At 48.5% G+C, this 14,389-nt stretch overlaps 1 protein-coding gene across 1 annotated transcript in view; it reads left to right on the top strand.

The window, feature by feature from the left end:
• The first annotated feature begins 6 nt into the window (after positions 1-6).
• The window catches only part of CAMK2D (calcium/calmodulin dependent protein kinase II delta), a 137,601-nt gene continuing 123,218 nt past the window's right edge, over positions 7-14,389 (top strand). Inside the window, exons 1-2 of the mRNA XM_025050918.1 lie at positions 7-58; positions 1,477-1,571. Of these exons, the coding sequence (XP_024906686.1) occupies positions 1,505-1,571 (67 nt within the window). The 5' untranslated portion in view covers positions 7-58; positions 1,477-1,504. The remainder of the gene's footprint in view (positions 59-1,476; positions 1,572-14,389) is intronic.

Below are 14,389 nucleotides of genomic sequence, written 5' to 3'. Positions count from 1 at the left end.
CCACCACCACCTGCACCCGGTTCACGGACGAGTACCAGCTCTTCGAGGAGCTCGGAAAGTAAGCGCGGCGCCGGGCCTCCGGGAGGGCGGGGAGGGAGGGCAGGGCAGGGCCACGAGGGGGCTCTCCGTGGGGAGGGGCGGACCTGGGGGACCCTGCACCCGGTCGCCCTGGAGCTTCGGCGGGCCCCGCGGTCGTAGCGGTCACCCCGAGACGTGTGTGGACGCAGCCTGGACCGCTCTCTAAGCCGAGATGCCTCCGGAGTCCGCGGGACGACCACGCGCGGACGGGGACGCGCCGCCCCTGCGGCGCCGTGTTACTGGCGCCCCGAATTCCACGTCCGGAGAGTGGCCGCCCCGACGAGCCGACCCTGCCCGGCTCCACAGTCACCCTTGGCCCCAGTGACTCGCTCGCCATCCCTTCCCAGGGCTCACGCGCTGTGGGAGAGCTCTTTGGACACCGGGGAGCCTCCAGGGTGGCCTAGCGGTGCGTGGACCTGCAGGACCGCTGGAGATGTGCAGGGAGGGACAGGGACCTGCTGAGGCCCATGCACGGGGACCCACGGGCTTTAGGTGTGCGGGAAGACACAGGGACCTGCTGAGGCCTGTGCCGGGGACCCCAGGGGCTGGAGGTGTGCAGGGCGTGGACAGAGACCTGCTGAGGGCCCTGCACCGGGACTCAGGAGCTGGAGGTGTGTAGCGGGGGACAGGGGACCTGGTGATGCCCGTGCACGGGGACCCAGGGGCGACCGGGATGCTGATTTACGATTTATGCAGCATCTGACCCAAACCCAGTCCTCTGCTGCTGCTTCCACTGTTACTGCTGAAAGGGTGCAGTTAAGTGTATGGTGCTGTTTTATGCAGCTAAATGAAAGGAAATGGAACTATGTTTGAAATGGAGTGAACATTCTATCGTTACATGTTTATATACTGTTAGCTGTTAAAACATGGAGGATTTGTCTGAAGAGCAGCTTAATTCAAACCTCTCCCCTCCCCCAGCCAAAAACAGCAGAGAAATCACACAAATGTTTCCAAGATTTATATTTTAATGAAAACAATCGCCATATTTACTTACTTGGAGCCAGATTAATTTGTTACTCTATCAAAATAAATCTGCAGCGGGTCTGTGCTGCTCTTCCTCAGCTCTGCTCTCTGCAGGGTTTTCGTCTCAGCGTTTTGTGCTGTGTGAGTGTGAATTATGAAAGGTTTTCTGATTTCATGTGCAAACAAGGTCCTCATAATTGGTGGTTCCTTTCATTTTGTTGATTAATAATGTGTGCTGCCAGTTAAATAAAATTTACTTTGATTCCTCAGCATTAAGCTCTAGGTCTCCAGGAATTGTTCATTTTCTGTAGATCACCATAGTGTACTGATATTTGAAAATTCACTGCATTCCATAAAAATGCTCAGATTGTTGTAATTTTTAAATAGACTATCAGAGCTGATTATATTGATGACCTGGTGATTTGTGGTTTCCAGGGGGGCTTTCTCAGTGGTGAGAAGATGCATGAAAATCCCTACTGGACAAGAATATGCTGCAAAAATCATCAACACCAAGAAACTCTCTGCCAGGGGTAGGTAGTTTCAGCTACACGTACATGTTAATTTGTGTTTCTCATGCTGATTGTTGGTCCTCTCATATCGTGTAGTTATAGCTGTATCATAGACTTAGCTATGATATTACATACTGAGTTTAGTTCCTTCCTGAATGCCCGTTGGTCTGTATGGTTTAAAAATAAACAAATATAATTTAATAAATTGTCATAAAAATTCTGTCCTATGAGCAGTAGCATAAATAACTACATTTTAAGGCAAATAAATGTCACTGAGCAAATAAAGGCATTTTGCCTTTAGCTCTATTGTGAAATAACTTCCAGAGAAATGCTGGAACCAAAAAATGTAATTCTCAAAACTATCATTATTCCCTTTTGCTTTTGGGAGGAAAAATAGGTCAGAGCTCAGTTGAATCGTTCATTTAAATAGTAGTCACACTTAACTTAAATCATCAAGGTGTATTTAACACTAATGGCTCTGGGAGGAAGCGTGATGGCCGCACTCAAGGAAGTCCAGCTCCCTTTGGATGTTTCTGAGCTGTTCACTGTCTTTCTCTTTGGCGTTGAGGCTTCTCCCAGACTCCGCATGTAGTCCGCACAGGCTTCCTAGCCACGGAGGTAATTCGTGCTCGTAGAGCAGCTGTTGACCTAAGCGTGGAGCATGGAGGGCCGCCTGTCGCCGCTTTGGGCTCCTGCTGGAGCACTTCCCCTGGACCGTCAGGCGCCCCAGGAATGGCGAGCGCCGGTCTGAGGCATTTCCAGGGGAATTTATGGTTTAACGAAAGAGAAGTGAAATTAAAATGAACCAAATGCCAGAGCGTAAGCCCATTTCAGTGACCTGGTTTATTTTAAGTAATGAGAAAAGAAATTCCATTAGGGCGAGTGTTCCTCGTTTAATTTGACTTCTAGAAAGTGCTGCTGCCAGGTCTCCTGGTATTGCTCTTTGGTTTCTGCCACGATTTTTTTCTCTACTTGCTGCAGATTCTGCTTTCATCGCGTACTTTAGCTTTAAGTCGGCATTTCAGTGTGTTCTCTCGAGGGGGTTTTCGCTGTGATTCCTTCCCCAGACGCCCAGCGCGAGGCCCAGGGAGGTCTGTGCGCCACGCAACCAGCAGGGCCAGTGAGAGGCTTGGAGCTCGGCTGTGTCCCCTTCCCTGCCTCTCCTCCGCAGGGAGGTTTTTAACAGGGAAAGTGAGTTGCTACACTGTAAATGACATTTTAGTTTAAAAAAAAAAAAGATGTGGCACCCAGTCCTCTCCTGCCTGTGTGGCTTCCTCCTGCGGGCTGGGCATCGTGGGGCCACCACTTCTCTCGAGTGTCACAACCCGTGGCCCAGGGCTCGGTGGCTTTATATTTCCTCCGAAAACCAGCCTTGCTGAGGTTCACATTCGCAGTCAGCTCAGCGGGGTCCCGGCCTGTCCGTCCACCTGCAGGAGGGCGGTGTCTCCGGGGGTCTGCCCGCCCCTAGGCTCCCCCAGAGCTGCCTCCGCCCTCTGCCGCTGATTCCCCTGGTCCCAGCGCATTTAGGGCGAGGACCAGACACGCCTCCTGTTCTCCCCGTGTGCTCCCCGCTGCGTGCGAACCTGCTGAGCGGAGAGGCGGCCAGCTGCACCGGGTCCAAGTCTCCGCCCTCCTGGGGCGTGCTGGCCCGAGCCTCGGGTTCTCACCTATGAGATGGGGTGAAACGAGCTCTGGAGGAGGGGACGAGTTAACCCAGCAGTAGCTTGGTGACCCTGCGTGACCTGCAGTCAGTGGCTGAGCTGCTGCTCTCAGTGGGTCGCTGTGAGGAGCGAATGAGGTCACCCGCATAAGGGTGCGGCAGCGTCCTTCGCATGTGTCCCTTAGGCTGACCTGCACTCGCATGGAATCTAAACTCTCAGGAAAACCGCCACGCTTTCACTTGTGATGTAGGTAACATTCCGCGGCACTGAGGACAAGGCGTGACCAGGGTGGGGGACCAGCATCCAGTGTGCCTCTTAAATGGTTGGGGAAGGGGCGGGTGCCTCGTTTATGGAGAAGGACAAGCAAACACTGGGCGCGGAGTCATCTGTAAGTACTGTATTCAGAGCATATGCTCTGAAAGACGAGTTCTTGAAAAACGCTGCCTTCTCAGTATATAATGATACTAAAACACGACAAAAACGTTTTTAAATAGCATATTTAAAGGGAAATGTAGAAGGAAATGCAAATTGGCATGCTTACTTTTTCTAAGGTACTGGTTTTTGTTTCGTTTGGGTTTTTGGCTGCATATAGAAGTTTTTGTGGAACATATAATTTTTTTGTACAAATTTTTCTTTGTTTTGTTTGAGATACCGTGCCTTTGTAAATCCAAGCTTTACTCCTATTCGTTTTAAAGACCAGGCAGGCCCTTCAACTCAAGTAATAGTCTTTAAATGTAACCTTACATCTGAAAAAGAAAGGCCGCTGTCGGTGATTGTCATCTGAGACCATAGGGGAATGGCCAGAAATATGGCTGCGTGCCTGCACAGATTTGCACATCCAGTGACACTGTCACCGGGTGCTCTCTGTGCCTGGGTCTTACTGGGTTTCCAGCGGACAGTCTCGCTTGCATTTCCGCCCAGCTGTTCGTCACCCACACCGGTTTTGGGAGACTCAGGAGTCAGTAGAATTTCTCTCCTTTTGCATTGACACGTGCATGCACAGAGGGCGTTCCTTACACAATACTGATCAGATAAGTACACACAGAATTTGGCTTGTTTTAAAAATTAGAAGTAATGTAGATACGTCTGATTTTTATATGTAATTTCTGTCTTCTAAAAAGTTTTGTTAGGAATGAAAAGCATGCTTAGTAACTGGTAGTGGTAATAGAATTTTGCCTCGTATTTTTACCATGAGAAGTAGGAACTATATCATTTTGATCCCAATTAGGTTAGTACTCAGCAAGTGCTGATTCGCCTGCCGTGCTGCGAGTTCGTCTGTTTTGTTGTGGTTATCACTAAGGTGTCGTCAGGTTCTGGATGTCCATGCGGGGCTAGGGTCGAGTTCAGAAGTGGTGACTGACGGTCCTGATGGCAGATGTCTTCAAAGGTGGTTCGTGGCTTTGAGATCACATTTTCAAGCCTCCCTGTGGTAGACAGCTTTTCGCGGTAGTGACGACTCGGCGTTCATCTTTCAGTGTGTTTTTGACCATTAGAAACCAGTTCTTATTACATAGAGTCTGATATGCCAGAAGTCATTGTTTTTGTAAAATATGACAGGATAGAATCTTGACATGATGTACTCTATGCTATGCCGAGTGTATCTTACCTCTACTCCACTGCGCAAGTTAGGGGTTCCGTTTTCTGTTTCTGTAAACCTTCAGGTATAGTGCAGTTAAGTTGTTTTGGTGTTCTTTGATTTTACTAGTTTTATTAATTCCTAGATTGATGATATTAGTGGAAGATGGATCGAGACTCTATAAAACTACTCGACCATGGACACAAAATGAGGCCTCAGCTATGAAATCTGAATGTTGCATATACGTCCCTAAGTCATCTTTTTTTGTTGTAATAGGGATGCCCATAACTAACTCCTGTTACTCTGGCATCAGACAGTCCAGAAAGTGCTGTCATTTCTCAGCCTCGTGGTTTCTTCTCTTAAAGTGGAAGTAGAACTGAGACCATATAGATGAGTCGACTTGTTCTGAGTATGCGTTGCATTATTGATTTGGCAATTTGGAACTAGTTGGGCAAATTAATATTAATTTTTGGAAGTTAGTTGGCTCAAACAATGTTTTAAGAAAAATGAGTAAATCACTTTTTGCTTTTGTACATGACATCTCTACAACTCTTCAATTATTGGGTCCCAAAGTGACATGTATTATTCTTGTCATTTTGTGTTCTTTTGTTACATTTAATCGTATTTGCATTCTTACATAGGCCTTGATATTCCACATTTATTTTCCTCTTTTGGTGAATGAGAATATTATTGATAGTCAAAACTAGTTAGGAGATGAAAAACAAAAATGCAAATCTGTATTTCCAGGAAATAATAAAAATCCTTTCTGTGTCCCAGCGTCGCTGGGTAAGGCAGACTTGGTGAAGCGTGCCGTGTCAGGTCCCAGCTGCCACGCTAATAGCGGTGTCAGCTTGCACTTGACTGTGCGGTAGGACTTGAGCTCCCAGGGAACCTCGACTGTCGCTACAAGGAGATCAATACCTTTCATTTCCATTGAAATATGAATTGACTCAATGCAAAAATTAAAAATTTTATGGGTTCCTTTAATGTTAACCATGGATTACTATAAAGTGCATACTAGTATTCTCTTGGGCCTTTAACTTTCGTTAACTAGAATTTTAATTAATTTTTAAAAGTCTTTTCCTTCTGCTGATACTGAGGCAAGCCGACTGATAGTGTATCTCGGGCTGGGTTCCTATTTTTTACATCTGTCTCCCTCCGTTTATGAGGGTGTAGTGTGTACAGTGTTTTTTTCTAAATTATTGGTGATTAATGATTGTTTAAGGGAGAGGCTGCGTTAAAGCTTTTAAGTGGTGATAGCATCTTATAGCAAACTTCACTGTGACACATTAAATGTAGTCTTAGCAGTATTTTTACTCTAAAACGTAATGCCTTTATAATAGTAACTTACATTTCATGCTGTTTTATAGACTCTTAAGCACACTCGCATATGTGACCTTATTTTCTGTGTTTTATTTACTAAATACTAACTGGGCCGGGTGTCAGGTGTTAGGTGTCATAGACGACGTGTGCCGAGTGTGGCTCGGACGAAGTGCTGAGGATGTGCCGAGGGCTTTCCAAGGGGGGAGGGTTATTTCCGCCCAGGGAGACAAAGGAATGCTCTTAGATGATATGGATTTAAATAAATTTTTAAAATCATGATGCAGATGTGGCTCAAGTACCAAAACGTAAGCAAACAACGTGGAGGGATCATTCAAAGTAGCTTAAATATCGGAGTATAATAAAAATGTCATTTTATTACTATGGTAAATTTGTTGCAATCAGCATGAGGTTATTTTTAGAATAAAATAATTTTAAGTGAAGTAGAAATTTTTTGAGATGGCAGCATTATCAAGACTCCCGTTAAGGTTGATATGACCGTGCTTCTTAAGGTGAGGTCATAGACCTCTCATGAGCCGGAACCTGTCTTGCTCAGGGATGGGAAACCGGCAGGCACGGGGGGGTGGGGCGGCCGCGTGTGGTGTTCGGTTGGTTCCGATGCTGAGTGTCTTAAGCGTCATTACACTTACATCCAGGGCAGCATCACCACTGGTTTTTAAGCTGGTGCGTGCTTTCATGGGACTATGTTCTCCTTTAGCTTCTTAGACATTTGTCCATTACTCCCGAAAATAGTAGTAAAATAATAGAAAATAATAGCCATTATTTAAAGAGAACCTTCTAAGTGACAGGGACATATTGACCGGACACTGTGGCTTCTGCAACCCACAGCACAGCCTCCAGGTAGACAGTATGGCCTCCATTTTTAAATAAAGGAAGCGGGCTCTGCGTGACTGAGAGCCTCGGGGTTAGTACGTGGTCGAGTCAGAGTTTCAGCCCAGTTTCCTCCCGCTCTGAAGCCAGACCCTGCTGTCACACCGCGTTGGTCAGCCTTCCCGCGCGGACCCGCGAGTGCTCCGCGACCTCCCGCCAGGCGCCAGGGCGCGCGTCCCGGAGGCCTGTGTCTGCCCGCCCCTGTGTTCCCGGTGAGGGTGCAAAGCCCTCTGGGGGATGCGCTCGAGTGCCACGCTGCGGGGGAGACCGCGCTCCCGGCACATGAAGCCTCAGACAGCCCCGCCCTGCCGCCGGGGGTGGGGAAGCCACAGGCGACACTCTCATTCAAGAGACAGAAACACCGGTGCAGAAGAAGGCAGTGTTTTGTCAGCTCAGTTCATTAGCTGACTAAAAATACCTCAATATACAGTCAGTCCCGAAAAACATTCTTCTACATGATTCACTTGTCACTGAAGGGAAAAACTCAGCCCTTAACCGGAGTTGGGAGGGACATGCTCAGGAAGGCACCTGCTCATCCCGTTGAAGTTGGGTGGCTGGAGCGTGGGCGTCCCTGTCCCCCTGTGGACAGTGCCATGCCGGGTGTCCCTGTCCTCCCTCGGACAGCACCATGCCGGCTGTCCCTGTTCCCCCGTGGACAGCGCTGTGCCGGAGTCAAATTCACACAAAAGTCTGGCAGCTGACAGAAAAGAAAAGCGTCGTGATTTATATTGGTCAGGAAAACACCGCTTGGGTGCAGCGGCGTCACGGTGCACAGGTAGCATCGTGCAGCATTTCTGTGTAGCTAATTGCTCTACTTGAGGTTCTCTACTTCTTTTCGTTAGGTTACGCAGGGATTAAACATTCGGGTCATGTAAAATTTGATATACACATTTACAAAATCGATACGTGATTACGCAGCAGTAATCAAGCACCCAGTTCTGCATGTCTCCCCTTGGCGACGAGAGCGCGCCCCCACTGCTGCAGCCACTGCCCGCCCGGGCCCTGGCCCCACGCGCTCTGCAGTTCGCCACCGTCCCGCGGGGTCAGGAGAGAAACTGCCCCTCATTTTTCCTGCCCTGGGCTGTTTAGTTACCTGGGTGGTCTCCGTCGACCCGTGAGGCACCCATGGGAAATCTGTGCACTCATTGTCTAGGTAGGCCGTGTTTTGCTGTATCCGTGTTTTACCTGTGTAAATTCAGGGCACAAACTGTGTTAACTCTCATATACTAGTTTATCCTTTTGCCCTCTCTCTAGGAAGGCTTAAATTATTTGGAAAATTTTTCCTAACAAGTTATTTTCCTTCCACGTCTTTTGGAAGAAGTGCCATTAATGAGTACACACTGAAGTCAGGCAAGAAGGAGCGGTCTCAACCTGTCTTATTGAAGGTAAATGTAGTAAGTGATGATTAATTGGAGTTTTATTCTATCGTATAGAGAGTTGAGGTCTGCCACATTACCGCTTTGGTGTTTAAAACGTGATGCTTTGGTAAAGAAATGGTCTTGCAGTTTTGGGAGGCTGTTTTTGGGACACCTTGAACTTCTGCTGACATGTGTTCGTTAGCAGCCCTGGTCTCCACCTCCCAGGGGACTCGCCCACTTCCCCTCCTGCGAGTGCCACCGACCATGCGTGGCCCGTCAACGTGTCTCAACCCCCTTTCCACCTCTCCTTTGTCACCACCACTCTACTCTGAGCTGTCTCTTCGTCGTGATGCTTCTCCTTTGAAAAACCTCCTGAGCAGGTTTTCCAGTTGACAGCGGCCACGTCTTTTATTCATGTATTCAGTTCATTTGAGACCGTAGGGGCCCACCGTGCTGGGTGTCTTGTGACGTCTGGGGACGCGGAGGTGAAGGCAGAGGCTGCCCTTGGGGGTCTCATGGTCCATCAGTGTGGACGGCAGCCTGGTGAATACGGGCTGGTTTCGAGGGCTGCAAGACAGGTGTGCACAGGGCCTTCCTGTGGTTTCAGGCTGGAGGAGGCTGGTATCACAGACGTCTCGAGGAGCTTTGTGTGTGGGGCGGTGCCTTGGGTGATGAGGCAGGTGAGCCCGGCAGAGGAGGGGCAGCGTGTGCAGGGAAGGGGAGAGCTCCGGCTCCACCCTGCAGATGGAATGGGCACACCTCATCCTGTTGCAATCCTCTCTCCTTGAAGACAGTTCAGGTGCCGCCTCCTCCAGGAAGCTGTCTCTGGCTTCCCCTCTTCCCCTCCTTCCCTCCTCTCACCAGAAGTGATTTTTCTCTGGTCCCTTGAAAGCTTTTTCACGTTTCTTAAGGAGCACATCCCATCTCTCCCTGGTACGCAGTTGTACATGCTGTAGCTCTCGAGCGAGTTGTGGGCGGTTTTTAACTTGTCTTGGGCTCTGCTCCTGGCAAAGCAATCACAATGTTGCAGATACTTGTAACTGTCGTATGAGTGGACAAATGAATGAGTGTGCAAATAAGATTCTGTCTCTGGGAATTGGCGTGTGCTTAGCTGAGACCGATGACGCATGAAGTGAATGAAAAGGAGCCGAGGCTTCACGTCAGATGGCGCACCCAACCCCAGCCAGTACTCTCTCATCCCCAGATCGTTCCATTATTCCCTGATGACCGATCAATTACTCTCTCATCCCCAGATCGTTCCATTAGTCCCTGATGACCGATCAATTACTGTCTCATCCCCAGATCATTCCATTAGTCCCTGAGGACTGACGATTCTTTGTTGGAAAGAGTTTTGTATACTTTAGTAAGTTTTGAGCAACTACATGCAAATTCTCATCACTGTTTCTTACTGTCTAGTGGTGAAGTAGCTTAGTCATCGGGGCAACAGTGTTTCCGTGGTCTGTCTGTGCACCAGGCCACTCCTGTAAAAGCCAGACTCATGTCTTCCTTAAGTTTTTCTAAGATAGTGGGGCTTTTACAGTTTTGATCCATTCTACAGAGGTGCCTACTTTTTCTCTTATCTTTTAAAGCTCATTTTAAAGAGCATTTTGATGATACTTTATAGAGTTTTGGATACTCAAGTGATATTATTATATTATAAGCGAATATATTATTCGCTTATAGAGATTATTTGATTTTTTAGTGAAAGCGGAGGGCAGCTGTTACAACTGCTGTGTCTGTCAACTCAGAAACGTGGGGAAAAGGCTGGAGAGTTGACTCGTTTCAGTACTGGAAGGCCCTTCCGACAGCACGCATGGTTTAAGGCACTTCTTTGTGTTCTCTCCAAGGAGCTTTCCTCCTGCGACGTGTGGCAGGCCATCGGGAGTTCGCATTCTGTAACTTGTAGCGCGCACACACGCCCACACACACACGGACATATTTTTAAAGAAAATATGCTATTCCTTTCCTAAAAGCATTCCAGTCATATTTTTAAGAGGCAACTTGAAGGCTGCAGTCATGGTGGCAGAAGTGATTTGTGACATTAGTTGAGCTGAACATTCCTGCCAGTTTGTAGGAACTTTATTCATGGTGGATCTTTTATGATTTTAATTAAGCAAATCGTATATGCTTTTATATTAAAGATTGTACATAAATAATAGGTGCAGAGAGAACTGTGCAGTTTGGACATATCTCTGAAATAATAGTTTTGATTATTGCTAATTTGTATGAGTGCATTTAAAAATTATTTTGTAAAAATAAGTATTTTAATTGCAGAATCTGGAAAAATACAGAAAAATAGAAAGAAAAAGACATATTTATCATTGAAGTTCCCCAATCTCTGTTAATGTTCTGTCATTTTTTTTTTTAATTTGTCAGAATACTGGACTAAAATATACAATTTTCTGTACTGCTTAATATTACAAAATTTCACTATGTTACTAATCCTTTGAATTCTTAATGGATTATGCTTCCCTGAGTAAAACATCAGTTTAGTTTTGCTAGTTTTTTTTTTAAATCTGTTCTTTGCTATGATAAATGACAATAGTAAGCATTGTTTTATAAAACTTTTTCAGTTTTCAGATTCTTTTCTTAGGAAATATTCGTAAAAGAGAATTTGTAAATGGAGGATTGAATTTTCAGAATTCTTGATAAGCGTTGCCAGGTTGTTGCATCCTGCAAGTTTTGTACATTTCCATGAGAGACATTTAAGTATGCCAGTGAAACTGAGTTTGGGGCAGCAGGGTTCTAAATTTAAATTTCAATTGAACAACAAGAACAAGAAAACACTTCCCTTGTCTCAGACCTCTGTGGGCTGCGGGACAGACAAAGGCACCAGGACGAGGCCCTCATCTCGAGTCAGGGCAGCCGCGGGGCCCGAGAGTGGCCGTGGGTGCCGGTGTCGCCACGCACAGCTCAGCACTCTGAGGCATCAGCAGGTGACTGCTGGGTTGCTAAAAGGGAAGTCAATGTCTGAACTGGGTCTTGAAAATAACCATTTTTGAATTTAAAGATGAGTGGAAAAGATGCAAATTAATATGATATTATAAAAGCCTCGTGAGAAGGCTTTTATAATAAGCCTTCTTATTATAAAGTCGGGACGTGGCGGAGTCGGGATGTGGCGGTGAGGAGTGAGCGGGAGGGAGGCAGGTGCTCTCGGAGCCTGCGGCGGGCCGGCCCCGGACACCCCCGCCCCCCGTGGCAGCATGCGGGCTCTGCCCCCGCTGGCTCTTAGTGCAGCGGCCTGTGGGAAAGCGTGGGGCAGGATGGGTCGGGTCCTACAGCCCTGAGTCATCGGGGCGAGCAGCTGATAAGAGAGGAATAGCAACTTCTTATCGGCCTCGGGCCTCACGTTTTGTTTAGCTTTGGGGCGGTACAAGAAAATGGAGCGACTAAAGCGGAAGATATAGGCCAAGAGAAAAACGAGAGATTCTTCTTAACCAACCAATATTAAACATGTCCTAAGGAACCCTGTTGGAACTTAAAAACCGGAAGCTGGGTAGCCTCGCGGCTGCCATGATGGATCCACGACCCCTGCAGAAAATGCTTGTAGGTTTCTGTTCAGAACCCAAAGTAAGTCGTAAAAACGGCCTCGGCATTGTTCCCCGAGTTCTCGCATACCGCCTGGCACTGTTCCCGGGTGTTTGCGGACTGAATGACTCCAAACTACATTGGACGATGATAAAGAAACGCGTTTAGCGACCCGGAATTCTCAGCAGTGAGGTTCGTGTGCTCTGTTCCCAACTATGGCCTTAAAAACATTTTTTTTTTTAAAGAAAAGCTCGAAATGTAGCAGTCAAGTGAATTCTGCGATATCATTTATGATTTAGCACAAGCCGGTGGTCGGAAAGGAGTCATTTGTTCCCTTCATGTAAATGATGAAACAGTCTCTCACAGACTTAGAAGACAACTTCGATTTGAGTGTTTGACCCCCCAGCCAGCCTCGGCCGTGCAGTATTTTCCCCGTTTTCAAAAAGATCTTAGCAGCTATATAAAACATTATCTGTAAGCTCTCCCAGTTTCATTGGCATTGAGGACTCTACACCCTGTGGTTTAGGGGAGACATGTGCCTGCACTGCGTAGTGGGGTGCTCTGGCGCTGGGGCAGGAGCTCTGTTTGCAGAGCAGGGCGCCGTCTGTTCCCTCCAGAAGCGGGGACTCGGGGTGGGACCCGTGGTGAGGGCAGGCTAGGGAAGCCCCGCCTCCCGATCAGGAGCAGAGTCCCCTCCTGTCCTCCGGGCGTGGGCCTCCTGGTCCCTGGTCCCGGCCGGGGTTCCTTCCGGTAGACTGGGAGGGGTGAGGAAAGGCCATTAAAGAGAACAGGACCGAGGCCCACTGTTCTCTCATTTCTGTGTGCTTTGGAAATTATTTTTGGGAAAAAACATTCTTTGGGTTGACCTTTATTCCCAGCATCTTACATATCTTTATGATTGGGAAAAGGGAAAACAAATTTAATTGTTAACCTTAAGTCTGTCTGAAAGAGAAAAGTAGATCTTATATTAACGGGACCAGTTGCTGGGTCACCTGTAGCACCGGGCCCTCCGTTTCACGCTGCCAGCCAGTGTCCGTGACCTGGTGGTGACGTAATGAAGAGAAGACCCTAAGACGTGGGCGGGGGGGTTAAAGGCTGAGGCCGTTCACCTTGGAAAACAGTAACCATTTATTTTAGTGGATACTTGATCTTCCGTAAACTTTAAGAAATTATCTTAGGTAAGAGACTTTCAGAGGTGTGTGTGTGTGTTTTGGAATAATCCAAACCAAATAAATCCAAATTTAGAGATAGCACTATTAGAAATATACGGTGAACACACACAAAGTCAGTTTGAACATAGCACTTAGCTTCGGGAGGGCGATTTCTCTCCTCCCTGCTCGTGAGCATCTCAGCCCCTCTGCAGCCAGCTTTGGGGGCAAAAGTGGGGCGAGGGAGAAGCGAGTCTCTGAAAGCTTCTCATGGCTCACACCGATGCTTCGTTCGCATCTTTCACTCATGGATCTTGACGCATTTCCTGACGGCGCCCCCAGTTCTTCCAGGGCGAGGATGAGGGACGTTCAGGGGCCCTCGTGCCGGTGCTCCCAGGCCTGTCATCCCCACCTGCATGTTGCGTGCTCCGCGGTGCCCGTCACTTCCCTTCCTGTGCCCAGGGCTGGAGGGGCAGGGCCACTGGGGTGTGAGGAGGAAGTCACCCGCACTGGGGTCTGGCTGGGAGTCTGGGTCGGTGACCCTGCCCCTGTGACCGCATTCGATGGCCTGCTTCATGCCCACGCAGGCAGTCTGTCTCACTTTCTGGCTGTGACACTGCGCCTAGGGAGCCTGCTGTGTGACAGTGAGGGATGCGACGGGGACAGAGATGGGGACAGACGGCTCCTGTGCCGGGGACAGCGGGGACGACATGAGTTGGGGAGAGACAGAGAAGGGACAGACGGCTCTTCTGTGTGACAGTGAGGGATGCGACGGGGACAGAGACGGGGACAGACGGCTCCTGTGCCGGGACAGACCAGGCGGAGACGCTGACAGCTCAGCCGAGAGCAGGGTAGGTGAGCAGGGTCGAGCCTGAGACCGGGTGCTCTGTGGTCATGGGTGACCATGGGCAGGGGCCCTGCTCTGTGCCCTGGGTCCTTGGGGCACGGTCACGTGGCCTTAGGAGCCTGGCCTGACCCCAGGGACTCTGGCACTTTTTGAATGCCAAGGAAAAAGGCTTTTTGTGTTTGTTTTGTTTTGCTTCACATTAATTTTTCTTAATTTGCACAGCTGTTAAGAATACAGCATCCAGAATTAAAAGCCCGACTGAGTGTGACAGCGAAGCCCTGCTGCTGTCACCCTGTCACCTTCTTTTTAGGGCACGAGCGTCCAGGAGAGGTGACGGGGGAGGAGGTAGGAAGCAGAGCCGGAGCAGGAAGCTGTCCTGCAGGCATGGCAGCCAGAGTGACTCATTCTGGAATGTGTGGTGGCAGATTTCTACCCAAGAGGGAGGCCTGAGGGGTGGCTTGGGGGGAGGTCTTCCCGGCACACCCTAAATTAGATATTTCTCGTTTCTAC

This window comes from Pteropus alecto, unplaced genomic scaffold (genome assembly GCF_000325575.1).
Source record: "Pteropus alecto unplaced genomic scaffold, ASM32557v1 scaffold17, whole genome shotgun sequence".
NCBI classification, from domain to species: domain Eukaryota; kingdom Metazoa; phylum Chordata; class Mammalia; order Chiroptera; family Pteropodidae; genus Pteropus; species Pteropus alecto.
This window is presented reverse-complemented; position numbering and strand designations above follow the sequence as displayed.